Source organism: Podarcis gaigeae, assembly GCF_964106915.1.
Source record: "Podarcis gaigeae genome assembly, chromosome: 3".
NCBI classification, from domain to species: Eukaryota; Metazoa; Chordata; class Lepidosauria; order Squamata; family Lacertidae; genus Podarcis; species Podarcis gaigeae.
This window is the reverse complement of record NC_139680.1, coordinates 37714378-37733018: the sequence shown is the minus strand read 5'-3', so window position 1 is coordinate 37733018 and position 18641 is coordinate 37714378. Positions and strand designations below refer to the sequence as shown.

At 41.3% G+C, this 18641-nt stretch overlaps 1 protein-coding gene and 1 long non-coding RNA gene across 51 annotated transcripts in view; one reads left to right on the top strand and one right to left on the bottom strand.

Annotated features, from left to right (window-relative positions):
• LOC310840779 overlaps positions 1-14533 on the top strand; it is a 32097-nt gene extending 17564 nt beyond the window's left edge. Inside the window, exons 3-4 of the long non-coding RNA XR_014562125.1 lie at positions 3762-3833; positions 13203-14533. This is a non-coding gene — a long non-coding RNA (uncharacterized lncRNA). The remainder of the gene's footprint in view (positions 1-3761; positions 3834-13202) is intronic.
• Positions 4615-18641, bottom strand: part of RIMS1 (regulating synaptic membrane exocytosis 1) — a 228382-nt gene continuing 214355 nt past the window's right edge. For all 50 annotated transcript variants that reach the window (XM_083729767.1, XM_083729789.1, XM_083729768.1 and 47 more), the window contains 5 exons: positions 15242-15383; positions 14545-14657; positions 11576-11677; positions 7871-8010; positions 4615-6957 (listed from right to left, as the gene is read on the bottom strand). In XM_083729767.1, the coding sequence (XP_083585893.1) occupies positions 6739-6957; positions 7871-8010; positions 11576-11677; positions 14545-14657; positions 15242-15383 (716 nt within the window). In that variant the 3' untranslated portion in view covers positions 4615-6738. The remainder of the gene's footprint in view (positions 6958-7870; positions 8011-11575; positions 11678-14544; positions 14658-15241; positions 15384-18641) is intronic.

The window sequence follows — 18641 nt, the reverse complement described above, 5'->3', positions numbered from 1 at the left end:
ATTTTTCTCTTTTTCACTTGAGGATGGGGCCGGGTCACCAGATACAAAGGCCCCAAGGCCCCTTGACCAGCTGTGTAACAGAGGCAGTTATCACAAGGTGCTGCTTGTCAGATGCCCCCCCCCCAAAGGTGTACCCTCTGAAATCACCTCAGTTTCAACAGCTAGCTGAGGCACAAGAGTGTTTGTTCGCCTGGTACTGCTCTCTCCCTCCTTCTGTTTAAAAGAGAAGCTCCACTAGGATCCTCGGTTCTCCTTGATCTGATTTGCACATCTACAGCTTTCTATTCCGAGTTTCCCTTCTCCCTTCTGTCTCCCTTTTAACACGGTGGCACTTGGTAGATTCACTGCTTAAGTCAATTGACAAGATTAACAGACCTTCAAGAGGCCTGGCAGAGCTGAAATATGTGGGCCTGCCAACCTCCCCATGGCTTTGGACCAGAAGATGTATATGTATAGTCTCAGGGATAAATGCTGAAATTGATGGAGCAGCTGCAGCAGTAAATAACAACAGTAAATAACTGGATATATTGACTGGATAGATTTATACCAGGCTTCCTCAACCTCGGCCCTCCAGATGTTTTGAGGCTTCAGTTCCCATCATCCCTGACCACTGGTCCTGCTAGCTAGGGATCATGGGAGTTTTAGGCCAAAAACATCTGGAGGGCTGAGGTTCAGGAAGCCTGATTTATACTAAATTGTCTCAATCCCACTTGGAATCATGTGTGTGTGTGTGTGTGTGTGTGAGAGAGAGAGAGAGAGAGAGAGAGAGAGAGATAATAGCTGGGATGAGATTTAAATTTTATTCACATTTTTGTACACCACCGTGGAATCTTTTGTTGAAGGGTAGTTAAGAATATAAAAACAGAACAAAATGTGCAAATGGGCATTTTGAGCATGATTCTGCTCTAGCTCAATCCAGTGGTTTTCAGCTGTTAAGCATGGATGCTAGACTCAAAAGTCCTTTGCATCACATAATTTATAAGTGCCACATGCAGAGTTTCAGGCAGGAGACACACCTGAGTCTATCTGGAAATGCCAGGGATTTAGATTACTTAGGACAAAAGTGATATTAAGCTTTGTATTTCTCTTTATAAATCCTAATATAATTTAAGAAAAGCCAGGGACTGAATTCATGTGTAAAGCATATGCTCTAGCACTGAGCAATAGTCCCTTACACCAATATTTGTAATATTTAGAATGGAATATTGCATACTATAGCAACCATAGAGAGGGGATGTCTCTGGCACAGAGCCACTAAGCAAGATCTCACTTCTATGAATGGGGGTGGAGTGCATGGCAATTATTGGTCCCAGAACCTCTCATTTTAGAAGCAGAGAATTCAGATCAGACAGGGCCAACAGGAAAAGACCGTTCAAAGACTCAGCTAGAGAGGGGGGTGTGTGTGTATGTTTAAAAAGGATTTTGTTCTGCAATATTATCCATCAGTTGCACAAGTAGCAGTGGATAATAAATGATATGAGGCTGATGAGCAAGAGGGCACAGAAAGGACAGAGTTGAGGAGGGGATAAGAGGAGGAAACGGGCTGTCAGAATCCTGCTACAGTTTGTGCAGTGGATGTTGCAAATCCAGACATCTTATCAGGCCCTGTCATGAGAACCAGACTGTTATTAGGGGTAATACTTCTCTGATGGAACAGCAAATCCCAGCATTAGCATGTTGCACCACTGAAAGACGCAAACCATTATGAATGATGCAACTGGCAGTAACGAAGGCAGGGGTCCAATGTTACATGCCCACACAAACACACTTAAAAGGGGGAGGGAATAGCCATAGCTCAGTGCACTGAGTTCAGAACTCATCACATCCAACGCAAGGGATGTTGTTGTCGTTTAGTCGGTTAGTCGTGTCCGACTCTTCGTGACCCCATGGACCAGAGCACGCCAGGCACTCCTGTCTTCCACTGCCTCCCGCAGTTTGGTCAAACTCATGCTGGTAGCTTCAAGAACACTGTCCAACCATCTCGTCCTCTGTCGTCCTCTTCTCTTTGTGCCCTCCATATTTCCCTGGGTCTTTTCCAGGGAATCTTCTCTTCTCATGAGGTGGCCAAAGTATTGGAGTCTCAGCTTCAGGATCTGTCCTTCCAGTGAGCACTCAGGGCTGATTTCCTTCAGAATGGATAGGTGTGATCTTGCAGTCCATGGGACTCTCAAGAGTCTCCTCCAGCACCATAATTCAAAAGCATCAATTCTTCGGCAATCAGCCTTCTTTATGGTCCAGCTCTCACTTCCATACATCCCTACTGGGAAAACCATAGCTTTAACTATATGGACCTTTGTCAGCAAGGTGATGTCTCTGCTTTTTAAGATGTTGTCTGGGTTTGTCATTGCTTTTCTCCCAAGAATGAGGGGTACAGAAAGTGAAATACCTTTTTCCCCGAGCTCCTTGAAAACTGCTGCCAGTCAGAACCACAATAAAGTCTTGTGCTAGATGGACCGATAGATCCCTGTATTCCTAACAACAATACTTGCACCTTATATGATTAATTCTTACAATGACACATAAGGAAAGTAAGGCAAGAGTTGAATGCAGGCTTTCCCAGAGGAAAGTTCCTGCAAGCCCCCTTTCCCCAGTTACATAGAGCCATTCATTCCACAGGTAGACCAACTCCTGTGACCTTTGCACCAGTTCTCTATTGGAGGAGTTGGGGGGGGGGACTGTAAAAGAAATGCAAAAGATTGATTTAAATAAATACGTCAGAAGGCCTGAAAGCCCAAGTTGCTGGTGCCTGCTCCAGGAGGGCTGTTCTGATGAATAGGTGTGCTGGCCTAACTAAACATATTCACTTTGCAAGATTATTCCTTCCTCTTATCAGCCAGCCTAGTGCAGGAAAAAAAGGACAAGTTTCCTGATTAATAATCCAGTTCCAAGGGTCCCATTTCTCCTGCAAATGTTTCTTAAGCTGAGGAATCATCTCCGTTGCTTATCTCCCTGCTTTACTATAAGCTGCCTGACATCCATGGGCTCACTTTGCTTTCTCTTGCTGCTACTGATACACATTTTTCTTCAGAATGCAGCCTCAGACATTTTCCCAGACTAGAACAAATGTGTTTGTGTATGTGCACACCCATGTGTACAAATGTCTTGCTAATGTCTTGCAATTGCAGAGAAATCTCAGCAAGCAGTCTGTGAGCCTCTCCTCATTATGCGAGTGGGAGAGGAGTGGCAAACACTTGGGGAGAAGAGCAGACAGAGAGAGAGGGCACAGTCAGAAAAAAGGTGGCATAGGGAATTCGCCAAGTACTTCTGATAGTGCAATGATTTTCATTTGCACAAGGGAGCTGCCCTTTCCTCTATACTTCCTGTGCACGCCCTCCCGAAATTTGTTCCAGATGGTTGGGTGAACTCCCAGAACAGATTTCGGGGGGAAGGGGTCAGGGACGGAAAGTTCCATTGTGCAGCCTTGAGCTAATGGAACTACTTTGCCTATAGAAACAAAGACTACAATGTGGGGAAGCCTGGTTTCCTATGTATTATATCTGTAGGAAGCCTTGTAGTATGGTCATCTTGCACAGGTGGCTTGGCTAGCATATGGGCCTCACTCTTCTGCCCTCTTCTCCCTTGGAATGGAGTCCCAGGCTGGGTATGTGGGCAGGAGCAAGGCTTGATATGCCAATGGAAGGACAACTTTGTGTATCAGGACTCCAGACCCTCCAAGTGTCTCTCTTTTCCAGGGGAAAGTCCCGGATTTTCAGAAGCTCTCCAACTTCCTTATTTGATATCAGAATGTCTCTTTTCCTTAGGACATCCTGATTTTCATCAGAGAAGTGTTGGAGGGTATGGAGTTATGCGACCCCCCTGAGCTAAGGAGATAAGTAAGTATACAATCTTTAGATGACATCTGCATGCAGCCCTGTATAGGGAAGCTTTAAAAAATGTTTTACTATGTTTTTATATATGTTGGAAGCTGCCCAGAGTGGCTGGGGCAACTCAGTCAAATAGGTGTGGTATCGATGATGATGATGATGTTGTTGTTGATAATAATAATAATAATAGAATAGGATGTCCCTATTTTCACTGGACAAATGTTGGAGGGTATAGGATTCTGTTCTACATAGGGTGACTCCTATACCCCCAAGAGGAAATGCATTACCAATAGAGCTGCCATATTTCAAAAATTGAAAATCTGGACACAAAAGTTGTTGAGCTATTTTTTTTTTTAAATTCACCCAAAAAATCAACACTTCCGACATGGGTTGCCCTACGCCTGGGTTCCCCCCGACATTTCTACTGATTTTTGGAAATTCCGCCTGGACGCTATTTCTGACTGACAAATCCCAGATATGCCCTGGAAATTCTGGACATATGGCAGCCCTAATTACCAAGAAAGAGGAGACACATTTAAATTTGTGTGTGCTAATTTACATTAATAGACTATGCAAATTTATAATTTAAACACTGTGGAGACAACTGTGACTCAGTGAGCTGTGTGCCTGCTCATTCTGCTGTCCAAGTGCTGAACGCTGATGAGCAATTTCAAGACCCCACCCTTCTCACAGTTCTTTATTTTAGCACAGAATGAAGAAGGGCACAGGCCATCCCCCCTTCAGCATAGGCAACTTTCACATATAACTGAACACAAAACAGCCACTACACTGAACATGTAAAGGAAATTTTATTAAACATGTCTACATAACATGAGTTGGAAGTTCATTTTAAAAGCACAGGGGAATGTTAAGACAAGTGGTCAAACTAGAAAGTTACTACCGAATTATAATTAAGTTTGTTTATTTATTTGGCCACTAAAAGACAGAACAGAATCTAGTAGTGCACCAATGCTTCAGTTCTTCCTGCTCAGCAGGTCGAGCAGTAACCAATCTATGCTCCATGGAAACATGGGCAGAATAGTTCTGGCAATGTTTAAATAATCATCATCATAATAAATAGTTCACTTGGTGCAGGCAGTTATGTCTATGAAGGAAAACCTAATTGTGTACACAGTTTCTACATGTGTTACAGCCCCACAGTAGGAATCTACACCAAAATATTTATTAGAAGGAATTTGGTCCGTACTACGTCACGTTTTCCATAGGGTAAAAAATAAAGTCCATCTATAGACATTTAGCACCAGACTGACAGGCAGCCTGGCTAAAACCTGCAAAATGTCTATAAGAAAAAATGGATGGCTTAGATTTCTTGGTTACTTCATTAGAGTAATTACGAGCAAACTGTACAAGTACATGCAACACACAACCTGGCCTATGTGGAACTAACATACATTATTAAATAATCTCTTTTTGATTGTTTCTTTTTTTTCTCTCTCTTTTTTCTTTTCCTTTTTTTCTGTTTTTCTTTTCTTTTTATTACAAAAAAACCAAAAAACGTGCATGCAGCTTTGAACAGTTCCAAATCATGCTGCTCTATTTTGTGAGATCACAAAATCAATGGCCCATAAAAGGAGAGAACTTCTCAATGCACCTGCACACCCCGCAGCTTTTTAGCACATTTTACAGAAAAAACACAAGGTGGGGGGGCTTCAAGACCAAGATAAAACCCAAATGAACGTTGTTGTTTTTTAACTGTACCCCCCCTGCAAACCCCCAAAAGTAAGATATCTTTGTTTAAAAAAGTCAAGCATTGTGCTTGCATCAGTCTCAAAGAAATGTAAACTTAAATTCAATAAAAACGTTAGTTAAGTGCAGAGTATCTCAACTGGAATTTCCAGTGGGAAAACTAACAAGTCAGACCATGCTCTAACCAGGGCAGACAAGTGTATCAAAAGTGACACATGTATCAGAGAAGCCTGGATACAGCTGAAAAGTGTCAGATGCTCAACTCAATTCCTGGTCGACGTTTGGGAAGTTACACACTAGAACGGAAAGACTTTCCTCATTGGGTCCAGTAAGACGACCGCTTTACAAACATAATTGTCAATGTCAAAATGAAAAAAGCACAGCTGCTTTTTTTTTAATCAAGTCTTCAGCAATAGTTGCAGATGCAAATTTCCTTCATGCAAAGTATTAATGAAACATACAAAAACCATGATGTATAATGCAAATATATTCACTTCCCCACCACCCCTCACAATGAAAAATTATGATAAACTCCTTAATAACAATAACATTAATAAAGCAAAACTGAACTAAACGTTGGTTGGTTTTACTCTGGTTCTCCACACGTGTTAAGATGGTGGACAACCAGAATGAAAGGACAGTGGGGTTTTTGTTGGCATCGTACAATAACTCTGGAAGGTGAACACTTTTAGAGATGCTTACAGAGATGTGCTTCAGCCCTTTTTGGTTTGGTTTAGAAAAAGAAAGGAAGGGTCTCTGTTAGCATCATGAAGACTTTTACAAAACTGGCAGGATAAATAACACAGCAAAACCAAGTGGAAATAACATATACAGAAAGAGAGCAAGGAGTTAACACTGTTTGTGGTTTCGGGGTGGGGGTGGGGATGGGAATTGTGGAGAGAACGAGCGGTTCCAGTTCAGTCTTAAAGGTCCCTCTTCATTAAAATTATCATAAACCTCAGGGACATTTTGCTAGATGGATCGACTGTATTTTCATACACTGATTTGTTCAGTAAATTGAAGCCAACCTCATAACAAACAGACATATTTTTTTTGGATAAACTACTACAGGCAAAACTGAAGTGATGATTGTCTCTTTTCAAAAAAATAAATAAATGCTCCTCATTGTTGTAAATAGCTTTGTTTCCGCCCATTGGTGATCCTGGGCGATAATGACTTTGTTGGAGAGCACCTGCTGTTGCGTCCACTAAGATCGAATGCAGGGAGGCCCAGTTGAGCTTTCCAGAGACGACTGGGAAGCCCTGCGAGTCAGAGGAGTCAACGTTGGGTCCACCAAAGAGGAAGGTGGAAATAATTTATACCAGCCTATTACCACACTGGACAAATCAAGTTCTTCCAGCAGGATCTGTGCTACTCCCATGAAACATTTGTGATCCATTCGGCCGTAGTCTCCCCAGACTATCACCTGCAAGTAAGGACAACAAACAAAATCAATGTACACCCAAATAAATGCACTCCAGTTCCAGGTAGTGAGAAATTCCAAGGGCAGCACTACCACGTTTGGTTTCATTTGGATTGGTGAGCGTTAGGGACTCACATTATCATTGTGATGGTTTCTGAATTTACACATATACAGGCAGTCCACAGTAAGAGCAACAGCACTCCTTTAAACTGAAGGCATCGTTGCTAATCCTGCATCTCGTCCCCAAACAAACCTTCAGCGATGCCACAGCTTCAGCCAACTCATAATAGAAGAAGAGTTTGGATTTGATATCTCACTTTATCACTACCCTAATGAGTCTCAAAGCAGCTAACAATCACTTTACCCTTCCTCCCCCACAACAAACACTCTGTGAGGTGAGTGAGGCTGAGAGTCTTCAGAGAAGTTTGACTAGCCCAAGGTCACCCAGCAGCTGCATGTGAAGGAGCAGGGAAGCGAACCCAGTTCACCAGATTATGAGTCCACTGCTCTTAACCACTACACCACACTGGCACAGCACCATTTGCCTCTTTGTTTCTGCTCTCCTTAGCTGGAGGTGTGTCCCCCAAGTTCCAATGGGTTTCACATTCCAAAAGCTGGAGAGAGATTGGTAGCATTCAAGAGAAAAATCTCATGTCACTAATGAAACTTCAGCTGATCATCTCAGGGTATTAACATAACAAAGGATGGCCTTTCAGTAGCTGTAACAATATTCTCATGAAAACACTTGTGGAAAAGGGTATATTTTTCAGAGGGGAAACAGGAGGCAATTGGTAATATTATTGCAAGAGACGGTAAATTGAACAAAATCCTGGCTGTGTCAGAGCATTTGAATTTCAGTTGCTTTCATACTATGGATGTTAATCAGAGGCTGAAATGAGCTGAAATAATTACTGACCTGAAGGACTTTGCCATGTGGACTTTCCTCAAAAACCAGTGTCTGTTGGTATAAAGGATCAAGGGTTTTCCTTGCAATCCTTGTCTTCTTCTTGGCTACACAAGCCCCATTTTCCAACAGATAAACTTTGACATAGGGAGCTATGAAGTACAAGTAATATTGGGTTTTAATCATTTAAACTAATAAGAAAAATCCCCTGAAAGAAACATTACTGGTTTTCTTTTAATAGCAAACAGAAGGGTGAGGGAAATGAAGAGAGGGACATCTTTTTTGGTGGTGGGGAGCAGAAAGCCATTTCCCCCCTTCTTTTTCTGATTTATAAATCCACTGGAACCCTTCTGTGGGCCATAACCCAGGAATGACTACAGAAACTCTCTTGGTAGAAGTTGCCCATTCCTTATTTGTTTGAAATGCACACTACTTAAAACAACAACACCACAATAAAAAATTGCAGCTATTTATAGAAGAAGGAATATGTAGGTGAAGGTCTTCTTATGGGTGTTTATTGCATTAGCACAGAAGAACTGAGCTGAAAAAATGAAATGTTTTCCCCAGAGAGGTGGCTGAAAATAGTAGTTTTCATTATCCCAGTGGTTCTGTTAGAGTTTTTGTGCTCCAAGCTAGGAAAATTACATCTTATTGACTTGTCTAAAGTACCGCTGTACCAACTAAGAAACTCTTTTTTTGTTTGCTTTCTTTTAGTCCTTCAAACTTCTTAGTGATGCAGAGTCCAAAGACTTTACTGTAATCACAATGCAATGTGAATTCTTTGTAATCTGCTCCTGCTTTCAGTTTCAGCTGAAACTCCTGCTTAAAAACCTAAAATCTCTATCATCTATCTATCATCTATCTATCTATCTATCTATCTATCTATCTATCTATCTATCTATCATCTATCTATCTATCTATCTATCTAATTGCATACATAAGAGAGTTTTAAAATGTCAGGTGTACAATTGATTTCAAATCTAATACAGATACCAACTGGATGAAACAGTGGCGAAGGAAGCCGCTTGGGTTTCCTGGGGCGGCACGTACAGGGGTAGAGTGAGCTGTCCATAGGGGCGGGGCGCACCCCGAGGCCTCCGGAGTCTGCCTGCCGCCTCCCACTCAGCCGCCCTACAGCTGGGGGGGAGGCAGCGGGCAGACCATTTGGGCAGTGCAGAGCCTGCACGCGCCCAAACCACTGCATCTCTCCCAGGAGAGACGTGTGGCTCGGGCGCACTGCAGGCCCCGCGGTGAGTGCCACCTAGCATTTTGTCACCCCCCTCAGCGGTGACACCCAGGGTGGACCACACCCACTGCACCCCCCTTCCTCCACCCAGGGATGAAAACCTGCAAATTGAAGGTTTGTTGAAAGTGGAATGTCTACAACAGGAGCTAAAAAGACAAGCGAGATGGTGCCTGTCTGGTATGCAATGGGAAGGGATTTATTTTTTTTATTTTAAAATATTTATTAAAGATTTTCTTAGTACAATAAAGAGGAAAAAACAAAAGAGCAACAAAAACGAAAAAAAGGAAAAACACTTACATCTTATACAAAAAGCATACCACAACCGAATCAATTAGACAATAAACATATTTTCTTCGCTTTTTGGACTTCCTCACATCCCTCGTTCCTGCGTTCCTGGTTTATAAAACTTTAACCAGCAAATTATCACCTTATTTCAATTCTTATTTTATAATTTTCCAATATTGTGTCCCTAGCTTTAGATACTTTTATCCAAACCTTAAATACTTAATTTAGACATAATATTTATCCAAAACTTATCTTTTCTTAGATTTCACTTATGTTCATAATCTTTTCAACTAGCTTAGTGGTGCCATGTTATTTACAATCTTGCATCTTTCTTAACACTCATACAATTTGCAATGTTTTTGTAAATAGTCCTTAAATTTCTTCCAGTCCTCTTCCACTGCTTCCTCTCCCAGGTCTCGGATTCTGCCAGTCATTTCTGCAAGTTCCATATAGTCTATCAGTTGCATCTGCCATTCTTCCAGTGTGGGCAAGTTTTGGGTTTTCCAATGTTTGGCTACTAGTATCCTTGCTGCTGTTGTTGCATACATAAAGAATGTTCGGTCCTTCTTTAGCACCCTCTGGCCAACAATGCCTAAAAGGAAGGCCTCTGGTTTCTTAGGAAAGGTATACTTAAATACCTTTTTCAACTCATTATATATCATTTCCCAGAAAGCCTTAACTCTAGGGCAAGTCCACCAGAGGTGAAAGAACGTTCCTTCAGTTTCCTTACAATGCAAAGGGATTTAAAAGGGTACAGTAAAGGCCTGATTCTGGCATTGTATGGAATGCACCTCCTGAAATGTTGGTATCTGTGGGATGCCCTCTCCTGAAAAGCTGGTCATATAAGGAATGAGATACTCTTGTAGATATTCAGGCCCCAAGCAGTAAACAACTTTATAAACCAGTACCGGCACCTTGAATTTACCCTAGTAGCTAATACGCAGCCAGAGTCATTCTTTCAGCAGTGGTGATGGCAATATTCTGCCACAGTGAGCAGTTCAGCTACTGTATTTTGCATTCGCTGAAACTTCCTGGTCAACCTCAAGGGCAGTCCCACATACAACATACTGTACCAATTAAATCTGAAGGTTACGAGTGCACAGATGACACTCAGGTCTTAGCAGTCGAAGCTGGTAGAAGGCCCCTAAGTGACAAGAGGGCCACCCACTAGACCACAGCTTTCCAAACTTCTCATGTTGGTGACACATGTTTTAGATATGTATCATCTTGCGACACAGGAATTCAATTTTACTAGTAAACCAGAGGTTAAACTAACCCCTTTCCAGCCTTGGGAGGAGAGCGGCGAGCATTCGTGCGACACGCCAACACACTAACGTCTCGCAACACACAGTTTGGAAAACTCTGCACTAGACTATGAACCTGCTCTTTCAGGGGGAGGTCAACCCCATCCAAAGCAGGCAATGGACCATCTGGACTCGGGAGCTGCCACCCACAGTGTCTCCATCTTGCTAAGCTACAGTGTCCGTTTGTGGCCCCTCATTCAGCCTGCCACCAAGTCCAGGTCTTGCATGCCCTTTCCCAATTAGATGTCACAGAAATAGAACTGGGTATCAGTAGCACAATGATTCCCATAAACGCCTTGTTGTTGCTGCCTCCATTTTTTTCTAGGATGTCACAAATATATGCCACATGGATCTTTTTTTTTAGGGAGCTGGTTATACAGGATTCACCTGACCCTTCCCAGCCATATGTATTCTGGGGCAAGCTGGGCATGCTCCCAGATGGTTGTTTATTATGGGATTAGTGCTCCTCATGTATGCAGGTTTTTTGCAGCATCCACATGACGTCACTGGCATCTAAATGCCAGACCAAATTTCCCTCCACTGAATCCAGATTTACCCTCTCTGTGACGAGACTAATAAAGTATTATTATTATTCCAACAACCCATTTGTGATATCTAAAAACAGATTTGAACCCTTAAGCCTATCCACCCATCCCAGTTTGGCTCTTGTTCCCAGAACGTAAGGTGAGACCTGCAGCAGTACAAGGTCTCTCTGCCATATTGTAACTGCTTTTACTTTTCAAGAAATGCCTGTGGCCGATGAGGAAATATAATACAAGGTACATGCATTTAAGGCTATGAAAACCCTTACATCATCCGAACAAGCCAAATTACTGCACACTTTCACATCTCTTGTCCATCACCATGCACAACTTTTCTTACCTGGGGTAGATTTAGAACCAGGCTTCTGTGTCAGGCCTCGGGCTCTAATAACTTCTACTTCCAACTGGCCTTTCTTATCCACCATTCCAATCTGAATATCACCTAAAGGTGAATCAGGTGTGTGAGAATGTCATATTAACCAGCAAAACAATAATCTTCTAATGACTCACAGAAGGGTAAATAAGCCTTATGCTCCCTCCTGAATTTTCACTGTTTGTTCCTATATTAAAATTTTCATCCTGGTCTTCCTATAATTTACCAGTTTATTGCTAATGCTTCATTTTAGATTCCCCCCCCCCCATTTCATTGTAAACTAAATAACCCAGTGGAATAACATCAGTGGATGATGTGTGGGACACCATTTAGAATAAAAAACAACAACTCCCCTCTGTTTCTTGCTGCTCAAGTTACATACTGTTTTGTTTAGGAAACTTTAACAAGGATTTTCTCTCTGGATGTTGCCTGCTCTATTTAAGTGCCTTGGCTAACACTGCCCTCCATCCTCTAGTAGTGCAGCTTTCTCAGGTCTTATGCTGGCTAGTTAAAACATCAACAGTATCAGCTGGATTTTTTTATGATCCTCTCCTATTAATACCCTGCTTCAGGAAAAAATAGGTAAAATCAGTTCATAGGAATGATTCTGCAACCACATCCCAGAAAGTAGTACACATGGTATTTCTTCAGATCCAGTCTTTGGTGCCTACCAGGCATCAGCAGAGGGTGTTACTGCATAGACCTTTCCCATCTAGATAAGAGGTAATATCTCAGATGTATCTCAGGTATAATAGAAACCTTCTAAAATGTTTCTCTTCAAAGGGGGAAATGTCTGTGTTGGTTTTCTAGGTCAGAAACTTCAGTGAATAAAGGCATCAATGGGTGGAAATAAGACATCACCCAAGGAAGTCCCTTGATCTGTTTCCCTGCCTAAGCACTGGCTGAAAATCAGTAGGTTAAATGTGATCTTATATGTAATCTTATATTTGGTTTATAAGAATTTATAAGCAGCCAAATAGACTTCTATAACACACCTTATTTAGCTGGTTGATCAGAGTATATCTATTATTATTATTTTGATTGGAGTACAGTTGTACCTTGGAAGTAGAACGGAATCCATTCCGGAAGTCCGTTCGACTTCCAAAACATTTGGAAACCAAAGCATGGCTTCTGCTTGGCTGCAGCAGCCAATCAGAAGCAGCGGAAGCCCCTTCGGACATTCGGCTTCCAAAAATAGTTCGCAAACCTGAACTGTCACTTCTGGGTTTGTGGTATTCGAGAACTGTTCAAAAACCAAGGTACGATTGTATATCTATCTGAATGAAGGAGAGAGACCTGATGAGTTTTAAAAGAACTCATATGAGGTGGTCTATTTAGTAAGACTCCCGTCAGAGGGAGCCCCTGCTCTGGGTGCCCCTACATTTCAATGAAAAGCAGGGGATTGCTAGAGATGGGGACTTTTCAGTTGTGATATTCTCATTGGAGAATACTCTGCCTGGGACATTGGCTGACACCTACTTTGATGGGCTTTAAGCACCAGGTGAGCACCATTTTATTCTCTTTTAGTGGATGTTGGAATTAGTTTCTGCCATTCTGTTTTATTTCTGTTTCCCTGCTTAATCACAATTTTAAGGTGAAAGGGGTGGACCCAGAGATTCCTTGAGTGGCGTTCCACTGATGGAAATGGGTAAGGAAGGAAGGTAATTTTTGCTGATTTCCCTTTCCCTCTGCACTCCCTAAGAAAGGAGCCCCTTGTGTTCCCTAAAAATCCCCTCCAGAGGGCTGGAGGATCCTCTGCATGGGAGGTTGTGGGGGATGGTGGATGAGGGAAAGAGGGAACTGGCAAAATGTCCACCTTTTATTAGTAAAAATCACAGGATCAAAGGCCCTTCTGTTTGTGGAAGTGCCACTCTGGATCTAAGCCAGGTTAAGAAGAAGAAAAAAATGTTTTTTGTGTTCATCAGCTTGAAAAATTGCTGAAGGATGAAATAAAAATGTTTGAAATGGATTAGATATAAAAAGAAATGGAGGAGAAAGTGAAACCTAGAATGACTGAACAAGTTAGATAAGCAGTCTGTGACAGAGTGATAAAAGGAACTCAAAACAGCAGTATCAGTTTGAATAAAGAAGAGTTTGAAGAGTTTGGATTTGATATCCCGCTTTATCACTACCTGAAGGAGTCTCAAAGCGGCTAACATTCTCCTTTCCCTTCCTCCCCCACAACAAACACTCTGTGAGGTGAGTGAGGCTGAGAGACTTCAAAGAAGTGTGACTGGCCCAAGGTCACCCAGCAGCTGCAGGTGGAGGAGCGGAGACGCGAACCCGGTTCCCCAGATTACGATTCTACCGCTCTTAACCACTACACTACACTGGCTCATCAATAAAGTATTGATGTGTTCCCTTCTATGTAATTAGGTGGTATTCCAGGGTCAAAAGTTCAAGAATATAACCCACTATGCTTAATGCAGATGACAAAGCACACAGTAACATACTGAGGTAAAGTCAGCCAACCCCAGGTCTCTCAAATGCTAACACCCAGAACATCTGCAATGTTTGGTATTCTTTAGAAAATAGGTATCATTGTTCCCTCACAGTATGATGGCAGTCATTTAGCAGATAATGAAGAGGTGAAACTGGGACAGGTTTTTAAACTGTTTCATTAGATTTGGATATAATAAAAATACTTACATACAAACTCTTTCCCCTTAACAGTATTTTTGTTATTTTATCATTCCCATTAGTCCCTGCTAGTATGGCCAGTGGTCAGGGCTGATGGGCTCCCTTCCAATTCTACAATTCTATGATTCCATGTGGATGTTGTGAAATTATGCACACTTGGTATGTACTGAATCCACCTTAAACTGATGTGTGTTTACACCTTATTTTTATTTATTCAGAAAGATTTATAAACCATTTAATCAAATAGCTCGCTAAGTGGTGTATATTCTTAAGAACAAAAACAAAGCTGATCTTACCCATGGCAGGAGTGGCTAAAGTTTGTCGACCTACTAGCTGCGCAGGTCCAAGTCCATCAAGGAAATCGCTGAATTGACTGTCAGCACCGAGTCGGACTCCAGGAAATATTAGGCTGTGGCAAGACAAGCATAGCAGAACAGATTTTTGTGACTTATTATTTTGACACAGTCCTGCTTTACCAAACACACAGCCCAGAAGAATATGTAACTGGCAAATCAAATGAGAAACAAAGTTACACACATGCAATATTCTTGAACCTTGAACTTATTAATTTTAGCAGCTCCTCAGAAGAATGTCATGATATCGGTACGGAACTTAAGAGGCAAGGAGTACCAGCACATTCCTTTCCAGCTGAAGCCAAAATGTTTAGTTGAATGCAGTGTATTCTGGGTCTACACAACTGTAAAATATGGACAGTCCCTTACTAGAAATGAATAAGTGTTGCCACCATTTTGTTCCCTTCTAATCTATCTGGGCATTACTGCCGCTAACTCTACTTTCCTTTCCTCCCCCCCCCCCATTACTTTTTCAACAACTTGCCTATCCCTGCGGCAACCTCTTGGTTGCAACCTCAACAGTAGAAGGCCAGCTCAATGACTGACCATTTGGTACCCTCTAGCGGAGACCTGCTGCCAGCAAAGATATTTGCCCAATGAGTGGCAGGAATGGCCCTGGTTAGAGCAAGCATCCACTTACTTTCCTTCTGAGCTGTAACTGTTGATGCTGCCATCAGTCGATTCCCGACTTGGCTGCCGGACCATACGGCTTCTCATTTCTGCTGCCATACCAGTTTCTGTGCTTCTCTGTATCGTGCTTTTTAGCTTCTTGCTGCCCGTCTCTAAAAGAAAACAGGACAGCAGTAGTAGCAGCAGCAGTAGTAACAAGTTGGAAGTAGCAAAATGTTGTGATCATTCACATCACTGTGGCTGGACTGAAGCTGAAATTCTATGCACTTACCTGGGAATAAGTTCCACTGAATTGAATATAACTTATTTAAGTCAATAACCTAGACCTTTTCAATCTGTGTCCCACTGAACTCGGGGGCTCCTTGGAAGTCTATCTGAGATCCCTCAATCCCTCAGTTCAGTAGTGGTCAGCAAGCTTCTCTTAAAAAATTGCTTGCCCACCAGTACTAATCTTGACCTAAAAAGCATGACCACGGTGTTGTGTATGGTAAAAGATACTCTCTCTATTTTGTGGTACAACTGTGATGTCCAACAGGCAGTCAGTGCCCAGCATGAATAATATGATACATACCCCAGAATTTTGGCAATGCACAGGAGTTGCATAAGCTATAGTGGAAACCATGGTGCACGTAATATTTCTAGAAGATAGAAAGCTTGAAAATGATTGGCTGAAATTAATTTCATCAATGTTCCTAAACATTCATATTCTAGCCCCACCCCCAGCTGGTATCTATGTTGCTCAGTGACAAGCTTGCTGGTAGGCTATCATATTCTACCACTAATCATTGCTACATGAAGGAGGAGCCTCCATTGGAGTCCACCGCAAGGCAGCAGGCACAGGAGATGTTCAGCATCCAGCATACATCCACCTGTCTGCTCTGCATCGCTCTCTGTTTGTTCCCCACTCCCAGTAAGGGTTATGCCCTGCATGGGTTTTTGGTGATGGGTGTTGCCGTCTCAGCATGGGAGAAGGGAAAGAGATCTTCTTCTGTACTGGTAATGATTCCCTTGAATCTGATCAGCAGCAGAACACAAGACGAGACCACAGGTTAGCTGAACACCTAAACAGGTGTTTTTCTTCTTTCAGTTGAAAACTTAACAACAAAAAGCAAATATAAACACCAGAAAACGTATGTGCTTAATATGCATTTCCACAAATGAAGGGATAACAACAGGTAAATAGATTCTTCTTCTTCTTTTTTTTTTTTTTGCAAATCATTTTTTTTTTCTTTTGATGACAGGCATGTGAAAAAGGTATTTCAGAATACATGATAAAATGTCTCCCCATCTGAGCATGTCACTGGCAATGTAGATGTAATTTCATGTATACCTGCAGCAAATATTCACTCTGTTCATTTGGGTTCCATTGGGTTTCAAACAGAACTTTAATGTGTCAAGTTACAAATCTAGCTGTATGGTAGGCTTGTCACAATTTGTTGAAAGCATCTGCCAAGTATAAGAAGGTCATGAACTCTGGCTGCAGATATTCCCCCATCAATACTAGCTATTGACCTTGACAGTTTTAAGATAAAATCCCTGTTACAGAAGTTAGAATGCCATCAATTATACATAATTTGCTGAGCTTAAAAATTCTAAATAAAATAATTATTTTACCAGTACAATAAAATCCTAACAGAAATAAAAAAAATCAGTTATTATGTCAAGAAGCCCCCCCCTCATTTGTTTCTCCTAATTTCCTTAAAGCAAACAAGGCTGTTCTGTAAGTCACAAAAAGGGTAGGGTCTCCCAATAAGAAGCACATAATCTCTTGGATAGAACTGGTTGGTGATTTAAGCAAGAGTTTTCTCCTTGGCCAGTCAAACAAGGAATGTTTCAGAACATAATTATATTCTCTGTTTGATTCAGATTACAGAGTTTTTTGGGATACAGAAACCCATTTAAATCTGCCATATAACATGGCAGATAGCATAGTCTGTAGGTGTTCTTCAGCGAAGGAAGGAATTGCAAGCCTTCAAAAGATTTGGGTCTCTGGTGGTCATTTTAAAAGGGCAACACCAGCAGGAAATGGTTGATTGTTGTAGCAATGTCATATCACCTCCTGCTTGACCTCCAGAAAGCCTGTATCTTAGCATTTTATCTAGACAGTCCTCAAATACTTTGGGCAAATTATATACTTGTGAAGGGTTATGAATCATAACATCACAATTTTCCATATGACTTGAAGACAAGTATACCTTTTTTAGTGGCCACATATTTGACATTCATTTATGGAATCTAAACAATAAAAACAGATATCCTTGCTTTAACTGAGGGACAACCTACCCCAATCCAACCGGTGCTGGAGTAAATCCTAATAATGTTTGCAGATGTTTATTCAGTTCTGTTTCCAGCACTCTAATGCATGTCTCATTATCTTCTCATATCTCTATACAGAAACATTACCCAGCACACCACAACCCACTGTTTCTATGAATGCAATGCTGTGCCCCAATGTCTTTGTGGTGACCACATTATTGTTGTGAAATGCTATAACTGCTTCAAAGAGCTGAAAGCAACTTGAGATGTGCTTATCATCTTAGTACTTCCTTATGCCAATAAAATTCTAAATACAAGTCTAAAAGAAACGACAACTATATCCATAAATTTTACACACACACACACACACACACACACACACACACACAAAAACAGAGATAGAGAGAGAGAGAGAGAGAGAGAGAGAGAGAGAGAGAGATATGATAGATAGATAGATAGATAGATAGATAGATAGATAGATAGATGATAGATAGATAGATGATAGATAGATAGATAGACAGATAGAGATAGATAGATGATAGATAGATAGATAGATAGATAGATAGATAGATGATGGATAGATATAATTTGCAGATCTAATCCATCTATGTATGTAGAATTCAGAACTTAAATAAGATTATGGCTAAAAAAAAAATTCTCCTAAGCCTCTAATTTTACCAGTATTTCACCAATGAGCTGCATAATGTTCACAATGTTATTCTAGTTTTTTGAAGCAGCATTATTTCATTTAAATAAACTTAAGCCCTTCAGTTCCCTGTAAATGGTTAATCACTGGATTGTATGGGCTATCAAATGAATAATCAGCCTATGAATTATTTCAGTATACACACACAATGGCATAGATGGGGGAAAGGCTGACACACATACATACATGGATGATCAGGCAAAAAACACTAAGAATCACAGGTGGGGAGAGTGCCAGTGCAATCTGATTATGCTTTCTTTCCATTGGCCTCTGGTTGGCCACTGTGACTAGATAGGCTTTTGCTCTGATCCAGGTGGGTTCTTTTGATGTTCTAAAGTGGCACAGTTGTCAAGACTGATTAATATTCTAGAAGTATCATATATTATTTTACTCTGCTCAATTACTACTTCTTCTAAAAAAAAATATTCAAATCTATGTATAATTGTGA